Source organism: Oncorhynchus mykiss, chromosome 7 (assembly GCF_013265735.2).
Source record: "Oncorhynchus mykiss isolate Arlee chromosome 7, USDA_OmykA_1.1, whole genome shotgun sequence".
NCBI classification, from domain to species: domain Eukaryota; kingdom Metazoa; phylum Chordata; class Actinopteri; order Salmoniformes; family Salmonidae; genus Oncorhynchus; species Oncorhynchus mykiss.
The window spans coordinates 62,737,091-62,754,221 of record NC_048571.1 but is presented as its reverse complement, the minus strand read 5'-3'; the positions used below and the strand labels follow the sequence as shown (position 1 = coordinate 62,754,221).

Sequence of the window (17,131 nt, the reverse complement as noted above, 5' to 3'; positions counted from 1 at the left end):
ACACAATCACCCAACCTTAACACACACACACACACACACACACACACACACACTCTCTGTGTGTGGTTACAGTAGGCTAACGTATGTTAATGGTTTCAGGAACAGCAGTAACATCAGGCAGGATTTAGGCTACCAACTGCCTAGCTAGTTGTAGCTCAATCTTGGGTGCAATGATCACGTTCCCGCACTGACTGACTGTGTGGAAGCTCATTGATTTAACGTTACGTTAGCCTACATGCTACACTAGCAAAGTTATATAAAGCTGTCGGCTATATTAGCCACAACTTACTGTTCTTTGTGCAGCTTCAAATGTCGAACAAAGTTGGAAGTTGTTGCACCTTCGTCTGTCATTTTCTTCCTGCATGTTTTGAAAGTTGCAATCAATTTTTTGTTTTTCTTTATTTCCGAAAATAATAATTTTGGGTATCATCTTTCCAAGGGCTCCATCTGAATTCACCTGCCGATGTTCCTCTGCACTTCCATGTGAAACTTTTTCTCAGCTGGCACAATTTAATTGGTTGCTGTCCGATTCAAACTGTAATCCCTTAAATGAAGAGTTGATGCGCTGCATCAATTTTAATAGCATCATTTTTAATATTTGGGCTTGGGGAAGGTATCAAGTCAGTTCGAGTCAAAAGGCTCAAGTCCAAGTTAAGTCATGAGTCATTGGTGTTAAAGTCGAGTTGCAAGTCATCATATTTGGGACTCGAGTCCAAGTCATGTGACTCAAGTCCACACCTCTGCTTATTTGGACATATTGTTATGCACTTATTGTGTGTTTTTCTGAATATGAATGTCTGCTAAATGACTAAAATGTTAAATGTAGTCCTATTAGTCATACTGTCATACATACAGAATAGTCATACCATTACACTGTAGCCTACCAATGACCCCATTACTCACCTAATATTCTTAGAGTAATTCCAATTATCCTAACAGACCATAAGTACCCGGTAGGGCTTTAGCCATGCTTGACCAGTAAATTACTTCATGACCTGACCAGGGAAAACCTGTAGATTTACACTCCAACTAGGGCCCAGAGTTGATCCTAGTCCAGTCACATGACCAGGTAAAACTCTTGTTCGTCTCTAATCATAAACACCATGCAACCATCCAAAATCTGGTGTCCTCCATACTGGTGTCCTACCGGTGGGTTGCCCATGCCTCCAGGTCCAGTTGCTGGTGACCAGTCAGGATGTGGAGAACTACAAACAGATCAAGTCAGACCTGGACCAGCTACGCTCCATTGTGGAGAAGTCTGAGCTGTGGGTCTACAAGAGACTGGGGCCAGACGAGGGCATGGACACTGGGGAACACTCTGCCGATTCTCAACACAAGAAGGTACGGTAGTAGTCCGAGAAGGTACAGTAGTCGATTCAGATTCAGAGTGTTTGATAGGCACATGTACAGTGTTGTAGGTGTGATTGCAGGGTACAGTGAAAATCTTTGGCTTTGAGCAACATGCAGGACTCTAATAGTTCAATAAGGTACGGTAGTAGTCCAAGAAGGTACGGTAGTAGTCCAAGAAGGTACGGTAGCTGTCCAAGACGGTACGGTAGCTGTCCAAGACGGTACGGTAGTAGTCCAAGACGGTACAGTAGTAGTCCAAGAAGGTACGGTTGCAGTCCAAGAAGGTACGGTAGCTGTCCAAGACGGTACGGTAGTAGTCCAAGACGGTACAGTAGTAGTCCAAGAAGGTACGGTAGTAGTCCAAGAAGGTACGGTAGTAGTCCAAGAAGGTACGGTAGTAGTCCAAGACGGTACGGTAGTAGTCCAAGACGGTACAGTAGTAGTCCAAGACGGTACGGTTGCAGTCCAAGAAGGTACGGTAGTAGTCCAAGAAGGCACGGTAGTAGTCCAAGAAGGTACGGTTGCAGTCCAAGAAGGTACGGTTGCAGTCCAAGAAGGTATGGTTGCAGTCCAAGAAGGTACGGTTGCAGTCCAAGAAGGTACGGTTGCAGTCCAAGAAGGTACGGTTGCAGTCCAAGAAGGTACGGTAGTAGTCCAAGACGGTACAGTAGTAGTCCAAGACGGTACGGTTGCAGTCCAAGAAGGTACGGTAGTAGTCCAAGAAGGCACGGTAGTAGTCCAAGAAGGTACGGTTGCAGTCCAAGAAGGTACGGTTGCAGTCCAAGAAGGTATGGTTGCAGTCCAAGAAGGTACGGTTGCAGTCCAAGAAGGTACGGTTGCAGTCCAAGAAGGTACGGTTGCAGTCCAAGAAGGTACGGTTGCAGTCCAAGAAGGTACGGTTGCAGTCCAAGAAGGTACGGTTGCAGTCCAAGAAGGTACGGTTGCAGTCCAAGAAGGTACGGTAGTATGCATCCACAGAACAGGAGTTAGCCACCTAGTGCTTAGCTCTGTGTGTTAAACTATGGCAATAGAGCGTTGGTGTTAGCGTTGGTCTTGTTCTTTAGGGTGAATCCAACTCAAGTGGCTCAGACAAACCAAAGAAACCAGAGAGCACCAGCAGCTACAACTACAGAGTGGTGAAGGAGGTGAAGTCTAAACAGTCTTTTTAACTTTTCATTATACTGTATTATCATATAGGTATCTGGGACAGATAGAGCTATGGGCAACATAGTGAACCCCTTTGTCTACACGTGTTGTGTGTGTGTGTAGATTCTGCTGCGTCTCAGCAGGTTGTGTGTTCAGGAGAGTCTGTCCGGCAGGAAGAGTAAGAAGCAGCAGCAGAGACTCCTCAGGAACATGGGGGCCCACACCGTGGTGCTGGAGTTACTGCAGATCCCCTATGAGAAGGTACTGTGTTTGTGTGGGCGTGTTTGTAGAGGTGTGTTTTTGTGCTCTCCATCCTTTCATCGTCGGTGTTGTCTCCAGGGGGAGGATGTGCGTATGCAGGAGATCATGAAACTGGCCCACCAGTTCCTGCAGAACTTCTGTGCAGGGAACCAGCAGAACCAGGCCCTGCTTCACAAACACATCAACCTGTTCCTCAACCCTGGGGTGAGACAGACTACACTGACCCACCATGACCTCACCACTGTTCTTACTCTTACCATGACATTAACACTGTCTTACTCTAACCATCTCTTCTACTCTTTCTCTCTCTTTCTCTGTCTCTTCTGTCTCCATCCCTCTTTCGCTCTCTCTCCCTCCCCCTCTTCTCTCTCTTTCCCTCTTCTCTCTCTTCCAACCTTTAGATCCTCGAGGCAGTCACCATGCAGCATATCTTCATGAATAACTTCCAGCTGTGCAGTGAGATCAATGAGCGAGTGGTGCAGCACTTTGTCCACTGCATCGAGACGCATGGCCGCAACGTCCAGTACCTCAAGTTCCTGCAGACCATCGTCAAGGCCGAGAGCAAGTTCATTAAGAAGTGTCAAGACATCGTCATGGCTGAGGTCTTTTTTCAGTAATAACCTCAGCATGTGTATTTGTCAACGTTTCAGTCTAGTTGACTCTTTTCAAGACAGTTAATTTGTCATTCTAAAAGAGTTGTCTATTTCTACAACTTGATACCTTAATACCAAATTATATGCAACTCAAGTCCATCCCCAACAAATCCTTTTCGGACATATTTGACCATCCCTTTCCAACCTACCCTGTACCTTTATTTTCTGTCCCTCTCTTCTCCATAGCTGGTGAATGCTGGTGAGGATGTGCTGGTGTTCTACAACGACCGTGCATCCTTCCAGACCCTGGTGACGATGATGCGGTCAGAGCGGGACCGGATGGATCAGAACAGTCCTCTGATGTACCACATTCACCTGGTAGAGCTGCTGGCTGTCTGCACTGAGGGAAAGAACGTCTACACTGAGATCAAATGTAACTCTCTGCTGCCTCTGGATGACATAGTGAGGGTAGTCACCCACGAGGACTGTATTCCTGAGGTGAGTTGAGGAGATACAGGTTGGAAGATGCAGAGAGAGAAGGGTGGGGATTAGGGTTATACTTGAAGGTTTAGAGCAGGGGGCTATGGGTCTCCAAGACATCACAAGCCAACAGTACCAATTATCAACTAACCGTCCCCACAAAGGCCTGTATGCCCTCGTCCCCGTTTCACTCTTGTGGACAACTAATTGTCCACTAGCTGTCATCTTCTCTGTGTTAGACAGTTTTGAGCCTCACTCTATGGGAACAAACCCAGTATAACCATGTCAACTAACATCATGCTACTGTACTCCAGCCCAGGCCAAAGCTACAATCAAGATGCATTCATCATCATTGTAAAACAACTCCTAGGGGCATAGACAGGGTGTAATGATGGTATTTAATCCTGTCCTTTCCAGGTGAAGATAGCCTACATCAACTTCCTGAACCACTGCTATGTGGACACAGAGGTGGAGATGAAGGAGATCTACACCAGCAACCACATGTGGAAGCTCTTTGAGAACTTCCTGGTGGACATCTGCAGGGTGAGGGACAACACTTGCACAATAGTTCTATGTCTGAATGACTGATGAGTGTGGGTCAGGGTTTCAATTAAACTCATTTACAAGGCATCATTGGAGCACAATAGTATAATTATTAGCACAACACAGTTTATCCTCCTATACTGTACGTATCCCTGCATTCATTTCCGTATTCAGACTATATAAATGTTATAAGGGCAGTACAACTACAGGTGAAACAGGAATGAGTTGTGGTCACCTTCTTGACCTTGTGTCTTCTGCAGGTGTGCAACAACACGAGTGACCGCAAACACGCCGACACAGTCCTGGAGAGCTACGTGACCGAGATAGTCATGGGAATCGTGACCACCTTCTTCAGCTCACCCTTCTCCGACCAGTCCACCAGCCTGCAGGTAACCACTGGCAACCAACAACTAACCACTGTTATCCATTTTACATGATTGTGTCGACCGAAACCAAACTGTGTTGGATCAGATATTTTCTTTTCACATTGTTGAAACCGTCTTGAAACGGACAGTGGTGGATGTGTAACCAGGCCGGCTCAGTAAAGCTTGGTTTGGCTCGCCTCGGAGTAAGACAGTGCTAATGTCATGGTTGAAGGTTTAATAATTACCAAAAATGTCTCTGTAGATAGATAGCTCCCAGCTCCCAAGAGGCACCTGTCTCTCTCCTAACATAGCCCCTCCCACAACTAGCTATTGTTACCTTTAACCCCCAGCCCCCTCCCTCTCTTTCATCACTTTATTGTATAGTGTAGGTGACCAGGACCATGTTTGTAAATATGGATAGATATACTAATAGTCACCAAATCTACATTTTAACCACATATGCATACAGTATGTCCCCTCCCTCCATTGACATAACCTAATGGTTTCATCCCACTCCCTTCTCCACCTACCAACCTATATGGTGAATCCATTTCAATTCAATCACTTTTTGACAGCACCTCCTTTGATTTGAACATAACCATCCATACATATTTGACCATTGTAGAAGTGCTCAGAAAGTGTATTTTTTAACCTTAATGCCAAAACATTCAATAGATAAAGGTGCTCAAAGTTGACACATTTTGCATACCCCACCATACCATGAGACAAGCATGTGTTCTTCACTGGAAAAGATCAACAGTTGGGATGGATATTTCTTGAAAAACATGTTTTTTAATAGATAATTGACTTTTTAACCTTTAACATCAATTATCTAAAAGCGTTAACTCTGATTTTTATTTTATTTTTATATACACATATGTTGTTGAGACACAACATGCTCTTGAATACAGGGTGGGTGTCATGTTTTGGCTGATAAATGTACTAACATGGGAATAACACACCAGAGAATGTTGACTTGAAAAATGGCGATAAAAATGGCGATGATAATGGCAATAATAATGGCGCTGAAGGAGATGGCTGCCGTTTTACGATCCTGTATCCAATTGTGCTATTGTGCATGCTTTTCGCGTTATTTTGTACATAATGTTTCTGCCACCGTGTCTTATGACCGAAAAGAGCTTCTTGACATCAGAGCAGCGATTACTCACCCCATACTGGAAGAATTGTTCAATGAGTCGGACAGGAAGGATTTACTTCGGGAAGCCCAACAGGGCCCTCATCCCCGTCATTCGCAGGAGGAAAAGCCGTAGATATCGTGGACGACAGTCCGGGTGCCTTGTAAGGATCCGTCGCCAAGAGGGTAATCTACCTTTACCATCGGTCCTATTAGTCAACGTACAATCAATCGATAATAAAATAGACGAACTACGAGCATGTATATCCTACCAACAGGACATTAAAACTGTAATATCTTATGTTTCACCGAGTCATGGCTGAACATGATTAAAATACACCTGGCGGGTTTTAAGCTTTTTCGGCAGGATAGAACAGCAGCTTCTGGTAAGACAAGGGTCGGCGGTCTATGTATATTTGTAAACAACAGCTGGTGCACGAAATCTAAGGAAGTCTGTTTTGCTCGCCCTGAAGTAGAGCATCTCATGATAAGCTGTAGACCACACTATTTACCAAGAGAGTTTACATCTATATTTTTTGTAGCCGTCTATATACCACCACAGACTGATGCTGGCACTAAGACCGCACTCAATGAGCTGTATACGGCCATAAGCAAACAGGAAAACGTTCATCCAGAGGTGGCTCTCCTATTGGGTGGGGACTTTAATGCAGGGAAACTCATATCCATACTACCTAATCTTTACCAGCATGCTAAATGTGCAACCCGAGGGGGGGAAAAAACTCTAGACCACCTTTACTCCACACACAGAGCCCTGTCGATGTTAATGGAGGCCTGTTCAGCCCTCCCTTTCCTGTAGTCCACGATCCGCTCCTTTGTCTTGCTCACATTGAGGGAGAGGTTGTTGTCCTGGCACCACACTGCCAGTTTCCTGACCTCTCATCATTGTCGGTGATCAGTCCTACCACTGTTGTGTCGTCAGCAAACTTAATGATAGTGTTGGAATCATGTTTGGCCATGCAGTCGTGGGTAAACAAGGAGTATAGGAGGGGACTAAGTACACACCACTGAGGGCCCCCAGTGTTAAGGATCAGCATGGCAGACGTGTTGTTGCCTACTCTTACCACCTGGGGGCGGCCCGTCAGGAAGTCCTGGATCCAGTTCCAGAGGGAGGTGTTTAGTCCCCAAGTCCTTAGCTTAGTGATGAGCTCCGTGGGCACTATGGTGTTGAACACTGAGCTCTAGTCAATGAACAGCATTTTCACATAGGTGTTCCTTTTGTCCAGGTGGGAAAGTGCAGTGAGGAGTGCGATTGAGTCATCTGTGGATCTGTTGGGGCGTTATGCGAATTAGAATGGGTCTAAGGTGTCCGGGGGGAGGCTGTTGATGTGAGCCATGACCTGCCTTTCAAAACACTTCATGGCTACCGACGTGAGTGCTACGGGGCGGTAATCATTTAGGCAGGTTACCTTCGCTTCCTTGGTCACAGGGACTATGGTGGTCTGCTTGAAACGTAGATATTACAGACACGGTCAGGGAGAGGTTGAAAATGTCATTGAGACACTTGACAGTTGGGTCCACCCATGCTTTAAATACACGTCCTGGTAATCTGTCTGGCCCAGTGGCTTTGTGAATGTTGACCTGTTTAAAGGTTTTGTTCACATCGGCTACCGAGAGCGTTATTTGCTTGTAAGCAGGAATCAGGAGGGATGAATTATGGTCAGATTTGCCAAATGGAGGGCGGGGGAGAGCTTTGTATGCATCTCTTTGTGTGGACTTAAGGTGGTCTAGAATTTTTCTTTCCTCTTGTTGCACGTGACATGCTGGTAAAAATTTGGTAAAATTGATTTAAGTTTGCCTGCATTAAAGTCCCTGGCCACTAAGAGCGACGCTTCTGGGTGAGCATTTGTTTCTTTGCTTATGGCTTTTGGTTGAGAGCGGTCTTATTGACAGCTTCGTTCTGTGGAGGTAAATAGACGGCTACGAATAATGTCGATGATCTCTTGGTAGATAGTGTGGTCTACAGCTTATCATAAGGTACTCTACTTCAGGTGAGCAATACCTCGAGATTTCTTTAATATTAGACATTGCGCACCAGCTGTTATTGACAAATAGACACACACCCCCACCCCTCGTCTTACCAGATATAGCTTCTCTGTTCTGCCGGTGCATGGAAAATCCCGCCACCAGCCACGTTTCGGTGAAACATAAGATATTGCGATTTTTTATGTCCCGTTGGTAGGATAATCTTAATTTTAGGTTATCAATTTTATTTTCCAATGATTGCACGTTAGCAAGAAGAACGGATGGCGGTTGGAGTTTACTCGCTCGCCTACGGATTCTCAGAAGGCAGCCCGATCTGCGGCCCCTTTTCCTGCCTCTTTTCTTCTTGCAAATTACGGGGATCTTGGCCTGTTTTTTTCGTAACTTCTTAAAATATTGTTAGTTAAGGGCTTGTAAGTAAGCATTTCACTCTAAGGTCTACTACACATGTGACAAATTAGATTTGATTTGATTGAATGAGATTATCGGTTTTAAATTATACTGTTAATCCTCTATAGAAAACCTATTGAAATATAGATCATAGAATAGACATGACCATTCAAGTTGACATTTGATGGTGGATGGACCGGTGGTCATCTTTATGGAGGTAAAACTGTAAATTAAATTTAGTGTAAAAAAAATAATTAAAATATTAATTTTAGCAAAACAAATTACTTAAATATCACATTTACATAAGTATTCAGACCCTTTACTCAGTACTTTGTTGAAGCACATTTAGCAGTGATTACAGCCTCGAGTCTTCTTGGGTATGACTCTACAAGCTTGGCACACCTGTATTTTGGGAGTTTCTCTCATTCTTCTCTGCAGATCCTCTCAAGCTATGTCAGGTTGGATGGGGAGCATCGCTTCACAGCTATTCTCAGATCTCTCCAGAGATGTTCGGTCGGGTTCATGTCTGGGCTCTGGCTGGGCCACTCAAGAACATTCAGAGACTTGTCCCTAAGCCACTCCTGCGTTGTCTTCGCTGTGTCCTTAGGGTAGTTATCCTGTTGGAAGGTGAACCTTTGCCCCAGTCTGAGGTCCTGAGCAGGTTTTCATCAAGGATCTCTGTACTTTGCTACGTTCATCTTTCCCTCGATCCTGACCAGTCTCCCAGTCCCTGCTGCTGAAAAACATCCCTGCAGCATGATACTGCCACCACCATGCCTCGCCATAGGGATGGTGCCAGGTTTTCTCCAGACGTGACGCTTGGCATTCAGGCCAAAGAGTTCAGTCTTGGTTTCATTAGACCATAAGAATGTTATTTCTTATGGTCCCAGAGACCTTTAGGTGACTTTTGGCAAACTCCAAGTGGGATGTCATGTACCTTTTACAGAGTAGTGTCTTCTCTCTGGCCACTCTACCATAAAGGCCTGATTGGTAGAGTGCTGCAGAGATGGTTGTCCTTCTAGAAGGTTCTCCCATCTCCACAGAGGAACTCTGGAGCTCTGTCAGCGTGACCATCAGGTTCTTGGTCACCTCCCTGAACAATGCCCTTCTCCCCCGATTACTTAGTTTGGTCGGGCGGCCAGCTCTTGGAAGAGTCTTGGTGGTTCCAGACTTCCATTTAAGAATGATAGAGGCCACTGTGTTCTAGGGGACCTTCAATATTGCAGAAATGCTTTGGTACCCTTCCCCAGATCTGTGCCTCTACACAATCCTGTTTTGTAGCTCTACGGACAGTTCTTTTGACCTCATGGCTTGGTTTTTGCTCTGACACGCACTGTCAACTGTGGGACCTTATATAGACAGGTGTGTTCCTTTCCAAATCTAGTCCAGTCAATTGAATTTACCACAGGTGGACTCCAATCAAGTTGTAGAAACATCTCAAGAATGATCAATGGAAACCAGATACACCGGAGTTCAATTCCAAGTCTCATAGCAAAGGGTCTGAATACGTATGTAAATGTATTTCTGTTTTTTATTTTTAATACATTTGCAAAAATGTCTAAAAACTTGTTTTCAATTTGTGATTATGGGCTATTGTGTATATATTGATGAGAAATAAGTCAGTGGGTCTGAATACTTTCTGAATTTACTGTACATATCAATGGTGTACCAGCTAAATTGCAGGAGTATGAAGGGATAGGTCCATTCTATGAATTCTATTTCTATGATAGAAATGACACCCACCCTGTATTTAAGAGCATGTTGTATCTCAAGTGTTGGCGGGCACAACACAAAAACCTCAGATGTAGTGAAATAGGGTCTAAGCTTCAATATATGCAAATATGATTTTAAAAAAAATGACATCTGAGTTTATGCATTTTTAGATAATTGACATTAAAGGTTTAAAAATAAATACATATTACAAAATATTATTTTCAAGTACAACACTGTAAGCTTTTAAATGATATCACACTCAATGGTGTATCTTTTCCAGTGATGAAGACATGAATGTCTCGTGGTATGCATAATGGGTCAACTTTGATCACTTTTATTTTTATATATATTAATATTTTTTGAATATATATTTTTTTGTGTATATAGATAGAGATAGAGAGATATAGATAGATATAGATATAGATAGATAGATAGAGATATAATATATAATATATATATATATATATATATATATATATATTATATCAGCTTTTTATATATATATATATATATATATATATATATATATATATATATATATATATATATATATATATATATATATATATATCACTAGGCAAGTCAGTTAAGAACAAATTCTTATTTACAATGACGGCCTACCCCGGCCAAACCCGGACTACTATCACGGCTGGATGTGATGCAGGGGACTCCCAATCACGGCCGGATGCATCCTGAATTCAGGTCTAAAAATAAACATTTTCTGTGGGCAAACATGTATAGAAAGTTTTGTGTAAATCAAAAAAGGGATGCTGTCAAAAAGTGATTGAATTCAAATGTTTAAGCTATAGGCTCTTAAGTGATTCCTACCAATTTCTGAAAATGTAGATGGTGAATCACAGAACACTCACAAGGTGTGTGTGTGTGTGTGTGTGTGTGTGTGTGTGTGTGTGTGTGTGTGTGTCTCCGAGCAATACGGTTTTAAAATGCACCCCTTCTCTGAACATAGAGTGACGTACTGTCAGAGAACGCCAGTTCACGCCTCCTTCCCTCAGTTCCTTCAACCTCATTTGCCATTTCTGTCTTTCATCCTGGAACATGGAGTTAGTCATCATCCTAGCCTTAGAGAGCTGTAGCCTCTTGCTGTGACCGTCTGTAATGATTATCATGCCGTTTTCCTGTTGTACAGTCATATCCTTGGTAGACAACATGCAGTAATTGTTGATCATTGTGTTCAATGTCCATTCTTGTACTTCTTGGTAAACGGCTCGCTCTTCAATTCCTAGAATAGAAGACATTAGACCTTCTAGACCCCTCAAACTGAACTCTGGGCCATGAAGGCAGTTCCATTGCATTTTTTTCCATTGTTCCCTTCCAATCATGCACTGATTTAGACCTGTGACACCAGGTGGGTGCAATTAATTGTCATGTAGCAGCAGGCTCCGGACCCCGTAGGGTATGAGTTGATTATAATGGGCATCTGCACCAGTGTGTAGAGCAAGGTTCCCCAACTGGTTGCCTCCTGGCCAAATTTGGCCCACGGGTGATTTTATTTGGCCCCCCAAGTTTTCTGAACAATTATTTAATTAAATGTATTATTGTTGGACAGAATACTGTAAAGACACCAGCAAAATCAGCTGCAAGTGATTTTGATCATCTGTTCCAAAGTATTCCCACGCACAATGTGATCATATACAAATGTCATGTGATTATGTTTTAGTCTAATATTATATCTGTTTGGGGTTTTTACGGTCAATTTGCAGTCAACAAAATATTTATGTGATTATGTTCCGGCCCCTTGACCATCCGTTCAAGAAAAAAATCATCCCGCGTCTTAATCTACTTGATAATCCCTGGCGTAGAGACTGTAAGAGAGGTGAGATACCAGGTTATCAAGTGGCTTATCCTGAATATTGTCACTGACAATTATTTTATTTTCTGACTGCTTTCATCCTCTGCTGCAGGCCTCACTTTTGGGGAAAAGGATAGAGGTATTTTATTTACATTTATTGGAATGGGGACCACACACATCTGGGTGCTAATGTTTCGTGCGTGAGTGTGCATGTGCTTTTCCATCCCATTACCTCAGCTGGTGTTGGTAGGGTTAGACAACCTTAGCACAAATGCAATGTTTCCTCTCCAATTTTTGTCTGAATACAAACTATTTTTGTTTAGTCATGTTCAGTTGGTCTGACAGGGTGTTGTCACTGTGGTGTCACACAGGGGTTTGGGTGGGCTGGGCCAATATGACGGTGTGATGTTGGTGCTTGGTGTTTCACATGGGAAAGCTAACTGCCGCTAAACCCAGCAGTTTGATTCTTCACCTCCACCCTGCTGGCCTGGTTACAGGTGTTATCACCCCTCCCTCCTCTACCCTAACACAGTCAGAAGGGGGAGGGGTTTGTGGTGTAAGGTAACAGGTTGTGATTATGCAGCAGAATCTGAGGCAGATTTCCCATTGTGCCATCATGTTGTTTCAGAGGGTTAGGTGTAGAGGTCGACCGATTATGATTTTTCAACACCGATACCGATTATTGGAGGACCAAAAAAAGCCGATACCGATTAATCGGCCGATATTAAAAATAAATAAATATGTATTTGTAATAATGACAATTACAACAATACTGATTTAACACTTATTTTAACTTAATATAATACATCAATAAAATCTATTTAGCCTCAAGTAGATAATGAAACATGTTCAATTTGGTTTAAATAATGCAAAAACAAAGTGTTGGAGAAGAACGTAAAAGTGCAATATGTGCTATGTAAGAAAGCTAACGTTTCAGTTCCTTGCTCAGAACATGAGAACATATGAAAGCTGGTGGTTCCTTTTAACATGAGTCTTCAATATTCCCAGGTAAGAAGTTTTAGGTTGTAGTTATTATAGGACTATTATACCATTTGTATTACCATTTGTATTTCATTAACCTTTGAATATTGGATGTTCTTATAGGCACTTTAGTATTGCCCGTGTAACAGTATAGCTTCCGTCCCTCTCCTCACTCCTCCCTGGGCTCGAACCAGCAACACAACGACAACAGCCACCACATCGAAGCAGTGTTACCCATGCAGAGCAAGGGAAACAACCACCCCAAGGCTCAGAGTGAGTGAAGTTTGAAACGCTATTAGCGCGCGCTAACTAGCCAGCCATTTCACTTCGGTCACACCAGCCTCATTTCGGGAGTTGATAGGTTTGAAGTCATAAATAGCGCAATGCTTGACGCACAACGAAGACCTCCCGGCAAAACGCACTAAAGTGCTGTTTGAATGAATGTTTACTCGCCTGCTTCTGCCTACCACCGCTCAGTCAGATACTTAGATACTTGTATGCTCAGTCAGATTATATGCAACACAGGACACGCTAGATAATATCTAGTAATATCATCAACCATGTGTAGTTAACTAGTGATTATGATTGATTGTTTTTTATAAGATAAGTTTAATGCTAGATAGCAACTTACCTTGGCTTACTGCATTTGCGTAACAGGCAGTCTCCTTGTGGAGTGGAGTGCAACAAGAGAGAGGCAGGTCGTTATTGCGTTGAACTATTTAACTGTAAGATTGCAAGATTGGATCCCCCGAGCTGACAAGGTGAAAATCTGTCTTTGCCCCTGAAAGAGTCAGTTAACCCACCGTTCCTAGGCCGTCATTGAAAATAAGAATGTGTACTTAACTGACTTAGTTAAATAAAGATTAAATAAATGTGTGAAAAAATAATTTAAAAATTAATACAAATTTAAAATCAGCAAATCGTCACCCAAAAATACAGATTTCCGATTGTTATGAAAACTTGAAATCGGCCCTAATTAATCGGCCATTCCGATTAATCGGTCGACCTCTAGTTAGGTGTACATTTGATTTGTAATGGTGGAGACTTGATATTAAGTGTGAGTTGGAAACATTCCTGTTAGGTATACAATAGCATAGTTCTATAGACCTTATAGTATTATCTACACTGAACAAAAATGTAAATGCAACATGTAACAATTTCAAATATTTTACTGAGTTACTGTTGATATAAGGAAATAAGTCAATTGAAATAAATCAATTTGGCCCAAATCTATGGATTTCACATTACTGGGAATACAGATATGCATCTGTTGGTCACAGATTAAAACATTTAAAAAATGTAAAGGTAGGAGCGTGGATCAGAAAACCAGTACAGTATCTGGTGTGACCTCCATTTGCCTCATGCAGCGTGACATCACCTTTTGCATAGAGTTGATCAGGCTTTTGATTGTGGCCTGTGGAATATTGTCCCACTCCACTTCAATGGCTGTGCGAAGTTGCTGGATATTGGCGGGAACTGGAACACCCTGTCGTACACATTGATCCTGAGCATCCTGAACATGCTCAATGGGTGATCTGTCTGAGTATGCAGGCCATGGAAGAACTGGGACATTTTCAGCTTCCAGGAATTGTGTATAGATCTTGCGACATGATGGTATGCATTATCATGCTAAAACATGAGGTGATGGCGGCAAATTAATGGCACAGCAATGGGCCTCAGGATCATGGTATCTCTGTGCATTCAAATTGCCATTGATTAAAATTCTATTTTGTTAATTGTCTGTAGCATATGCTTGCCCATACCATAACTCTACCACCACGATGGGGCACTCTGTTCACAACGTTGACATCAGCATATCGCCCACACGTCACCATACACGCTGTCTGCCATCTGCCCGGTACATTTGAATCCGGTATTCATCCATGAAGAGCACACTTCTCCAGTGTGCCAGTGGCCATCGAAGGTGAGCATTTTCCCACTGCAGTCAGTTACAACGTCAGACCCTGGTGAGGACGACGAGCAAGCAGATGACCTTCCCTGGGATGGTTTCTAACAGTTTGCAGAAATTCTTTGGTTGTGCAAACCCACAGGTTCATCAGCTATACGGGTGGCTGGTCTTAGACGATCCCGCAGGTGAAGAAGCCCGGATGTGGAGGTCCTGGGCGTGGTCACAGATGGTCTGCGGTTGTGAGACCGGTTGGAAGTACTGACAAATTCTCTAAAACGACTTTAGAGGCGGCTTATGGTAGAAGAATTTACATTCAGTTCTCTGGCAACAGCTCTGGTGGACATTCCTGCAGTCAGCATGCCAATTGCACGCTCCCTCAACTTGAGACATCTGTGGCATGGATTTGTGTGACAAAACTGCACATTTTAGTGGCCTTTTATTGTCTCCAGCACATGTGTAATGATCATGCTGTTTAATCATCTTCTTGATATGCCACCCCTGTCAGGTGGATGGATTATCTTGGCTAAGGAGAAATGCTCATTAACAGGGATGTAAACAAATTTGTGCATAAAACTTGAGAAAAGTAAGCTTTTTTTGCTTATCGAAAATTTCAGTGATGTTTTACTTCAGCTCATGATACATGGGACCAACACTTTACACTTGCGTTTTATATTTTTGTTCAGTGTAGTTGATCTGTGTTATAACTTAATATTATTATTATTCTCCCTCTACCTTCTCCCTGTCCTCAGACCAGACAGCCTGTGTTTGTTCAGCAGTTACAGGCAGTGTTCAGAGTGTATCACTGTAACTGGCTGGTCCCAGTTCAGAAGGGATCAGTGGAGAGCTGTATCAAGGTGCTGTCTGACGTGGGTAAGGAGGACAACACATTCCTAACACTAACCCCCAACACTGATTTTATCATCAACTAACAAAGACAACTCAAAATAATAAGTAGTTCTATGAACTACTCTGGTGTACAGTATGTATAGATTTAACATGTGTATATATATATATATATATATATATATATATATATAACACTTTATGTATGTTTTCAAAGAAATCCAACTTGATGTTAGTAATTTGTTGTTCTTTTGTTAGTCAAATCCCCTGATGAGGCAGTGGTATTATGATTGGGATGTACTCTAAAGATGAGTGTTGTATCATACTGCCTGTAAGACCTCTACACACACATTATTTGTCTTTCTTGGTGTGTGACAGCTAAAGGGCGAGCCATCGCCATCCCAGTGGATCTGGACAGCCAGGTGAACAACCTGTTTGTGAAGTCCAACAACATCGTCCAGAAGACAGCAATGTCCTGGAGAATGTCTGCCCGCAATGCTGCCCGCAGAGACTCTGTACTGACCGCTTCACGAGACTACAGGAACATCATTGAGAGACTGCAGGTGGGTACACTGTGTTTGTGAGTCCGTCTGTCCTTTTAAACGTGTCTCTGTCTTAACCCTCCCCCTCCCTATCTCCCTCCGTTCCTCACTCCCCCTCCGTAGGACATAGTGTCAGCTCTAGAGGACCGTCTGCGTCCGTTGGTCCAGGCTGAGCTGTCTGTTCTAGTGGATGTGCTGCATCGGCCAGAGCTGCTCTTTCCGGAGAACACAGACTCCCGCAGGAAGTGTGAGAGTGGCGGATTCATCTGCAAGTACGTGTGTTTACGCTAACAATCCCACCCCAACCCTATACAAAGTGTACAGTGTCTGGGATATTATATGGACATATGGTTAAAAAAAATAATAATAATATTGAAAACCAAATTGGCACATTGCCAATTCTTGATGAATGTATTTATTGGTTGGAGGAATTCATCCAAGCACTTCCTTCAGCTCTGTTCAACATGATAACATAACTTGCATGGTGAAGAGCAGGAAGCCATTGAAGGTGTTATGACCATATGAATAGATAGATCTGGTAGATTGATGGAAGCGGGATGTATACCTATATCTCCTTACTCTAACTCCAGGAGGATTGCTGCATTACATTCTGACTCTCCATCAGTATTAACTTCAGCAGTGTGCAGTCATTGCCAAAAGTTTTGAATGACACAAATATTAACTTTCACAGTGTGCTGCCTCAGTTTGTATGATGGCAATTTGCATATACTCCAGAATGTTATGAAGAGTGATCAGATGAATTGCAATTAATTGCAAAGTCCCTCTTTGCCATGCAAATGAACTGAATCCCCCAAAAACATTTCCACTGCATTTCAGCCCTGCCACGAAAGGACCAGCTGACATCATGTCAATGATTCTCTCGTTAACACAGGTGTTAGTGTTGACGAGGACGAGGCTGGAGATCACTCTGTCATGCTGATTGAGTTCGAATAACAGACTGGAAGCTTCAAAAGGAGTGTGGTGCTTGGAATCATTGTTCTTCCTCTGTCAACCATGGTTACCTGCAAGGAAACACGTGCCGTCATCATTGCTTTGCAAAAAAAGGGCT

General features: G+C 43.0%; 1 protein-coding gene across 9 annotated transcripts in view; it reads left to right on the top strand.

Annotated features, from left to right (window-relative positions):
• The window catches only part of LOC110528182 (inositol 1,4,5-trisphosphate receptor type 1), a 175,444-nt gene that overhangs the window by 68,204 nt on the left and 90,109 nt on the right, over positions 1-17,131 (top strand). For 5 of the 9 annotated variants that reach the window (XM_036983724.1, XM_036983730.1, XM_036983728.1 and 2 more), the window contains exons 27-38: positions 1,171-1,341; positions 2,415-2,495; positions 2,620-2,757; positions 2,836-2,961; positions 3,159-3,359; positions 3,597-3,848; positions 4,248-4,373; positions 4,634-4,762; positions 11,900-11,926; positions 15,427-15,547; positions 15,899-16,083; positions 16,186-16,334. In XM_036983724.1, coding sequence (XP_036839619.1) covers positions 1,171-1,341; positions 2,415-2,495; positions 2,620-2,757; positions 2,836-2,961; positions 3,159-3,359; positions 3,597-3,848; positions 4,248-4,373; positions 4,634-4,762; positions 11,900-11,926; positions 15,427-15,547; positions 15,899-16,083; positions 16,186-16,334 — 1,706 coding nt within the window. The remainder of the gene's footprint in view (positions 1-1,170; positions 1,342-2,414; positions 2,496-2,619; positions 2,758-2,835; positions 2,962-3,158; positions 3,360-3,596; positions 3,849-4,247; positions 4,374-4,633; positions 4,763-11,899; positions 11,927-15,426; positions 15,548-15,898; positions 16,084-16,185; positions 16,335-17,131) is intronic. The other 4 variants (XM_021610038.2, XM_021610040.2, XM_036983729.1 and 1 more) reach the window with 1 other exon arrangement.